Source organism: Penaeus monodon, chromosome 30 (assembly GCF_015228065.2).
Source record: "Penaeus monodon isolate SGIC_2016 chromosome 30, NSTDA_Pmon_1, whole genome shotgun sequence".
Lineage (NCBI taxonomy): Eukaryota > Metazoa > Arthropoda > Malacostraca > Decapoda > Penaeidae > Penaeus > Penaeus monodon.
Window position 1 is genome coordinate 15,045,198 of NC_051415.1, and position 2,044 is coordinate 15,047,241.

At 47.6% G+C, this 2,044-nt stretch overlaps 1 protein-coding gene across 1 annotated transcript in view; it reads right to left on the bottom strand.

Moving 5' to 3' along the window:
* LOC119592545 (fibrinogen C domain-containing protein 1-like) overlaps positions 1-374 on the bottom strand; it is a gene marked incomplete in the record, with an annotated part of 5,530 nt that extends 5,156 nt beyond the window's left edge. The window contains 1 exon segment of the mRNA XM_037941411.1: positions 1-374. Within this exon segment, the coding sequence (XP_037797339.1) occupies positions 1-359 (359 nt within the window).
* Positions 375-2,044: the final 1,670 nt, after the last annotated feature.

A 2,044-nucleotide genomic window follows, 5' to 3' on the forward strand; every position in this document is an offset into this window, starting at 1 on the left:
CGCTGCATCCTGTCCAGCTTGGTGTCCATGTGCCTCCTCAGCGAGTCGAACTGCTGCCGTAGGTCGGTCCTGATGGAGGAGACCTCCCCTCGTAGGCTGTTGGTCAGCACGGGCACCTGCCTCTCAAACTCCGTGGCGATAATGGTGCCGATCGAATCCGTCGGGTCCGGGAATTGCGGAACCGCCACGATTTCGTAAGACTGTTCCGAGAGGGGCGGGATGGGCGGGTTCCATTCCTGGGCGAAAGCGGCATGAAGCAGCAGGAGCGTCAGAAACGCCATGTTGAGAGTCGGGATGACGGTCCAGGACTGAGGAGCGGCAGGACGGGTACCGCCTCCTGCTCGCTCCGCCCGCCGCATGTACCCGCGTCCTTGTCGGCTGTCCTGATAATCGCTGTCCTCGTTTTTGTGAAGCCAGGCTGGTGACACATAAACGTCATATTTAATTATGACAAGCCTTATGTTTTGGTACTACATCAATACATAGCGCACGCGAACAAGCAAATTAAAGTGATGAAAGTAGAAAGAAAACCCCTTTCGTCATGACGAAGGTGAATCATCTTATAAGGTGGTGTAATATCAGTCGCATGCGAAAGGGGAAGGAGAAAAAAAAGTGCAATCTAGATCTAGTCACTACATGATGAATTAACAACGAGGCCCTCCGATTACCTGGGTCACTAACCGAATCTGATGTAGGGCTTATTATATGGAAAAAGTATACAGCACATCCGGGCTACCTTAAGTACATCCTGGCCGCGTCTGCTTCTCCCCTCTGTCATTGTCCCATACCCTCTTCACCCCTCACCTTAAAACACAGGCAGTTCTTTACTTTTCTCACAATATGCCTTCCTGTGTTCTCTTGTTTCCTTCATTATCTCAACAACATCGTCTTGGTTATACAAGTGTTTTTTTAAAAGTCTCCTTAATTTTATGTCCATTCCTGCTGCGCTTCTTGCCGCCACATTATATTCAAATTAATCTAACCCCAAAGCCACTTTTCCCCGTACACCTGCCATTTCTTTCCCCCGAATTCCTCTCTTTTTTGCCCTGGTTTTTATTCCAATAATCTTTGTCGCACAGCAGTTTGCCGCCCCCCCTCTTTCCCCCGGTTTTGCCTCCTTCGCCATCCCAATTCTTCATCCTCCACTCTCCTCTCATGTTTATTTGCCTCCCCCTCATTCGCCCAGAGTCCCCGGCGCAGCGAGCGATGACCTCCGTGCGTAGCATCATCGTACAGCCCGCACTCGCCCTTCTCAGGATTTCCCACCTCTCTTCGGCCGCCTCCCTCGTCGCCGCCGCTTCTTCCCAGCCTTTGCTCCTCTTGACCTTGAGCTCTTTGACCTCCACAGACACATTATTGCGTGACTCAAAAAAGGATAAGAAATCGATATCTCATTAAGTCGGACGTTGTGAGGATGTGTGACCCCAGGCCCTTTCAGAGGCCATCTGCTGAGGGCTTGTGATTGGTGTAGGTTTGGTCCTTTGTGTTCGAATCCCCTGGGGAAGGTGCCTCGATATGGCCGATCAATCTGGGACTGATTAGCGATACATTTTCTCTCGTGCAAAATATGTGAAAATGATTGAAATATTGGCTCAAAAATGTAAAAAAAAGATAATAATAAGTGGAAATATATGAACAGTAGTATAGAGGATGAATAAACAAGAATAAAACCATAATAGCAGAAATGAATCTTTTGTTATGATTCCCCTGCGTCTTTTCTCAGCCGGCAGCGATCATGCACCTCCTTACAGAAGAATCCCTCTAGTGAACCCTTTTGTTATAGATCCCAAGGGCGATACAAGTATTTCAATATTATTTATACTGTCATAGCTCATCAAAGAATATGACATCACAACCAGAGTTCAGCAATCGTAATTTGGATGGCTGCCAAGATTTGTTTTAAAGGGTCCCACGCCATCAGTCGGCGGTCGCGTTTGTCACGTTAATAGTGAGTGATATTTCTCATAAATGTAACGGAGGTTGTGACAGCAGTGTTATTGTTGTAATAGCTTTAGTCTTATTGTGACATAAGAAAGCTGGCTGA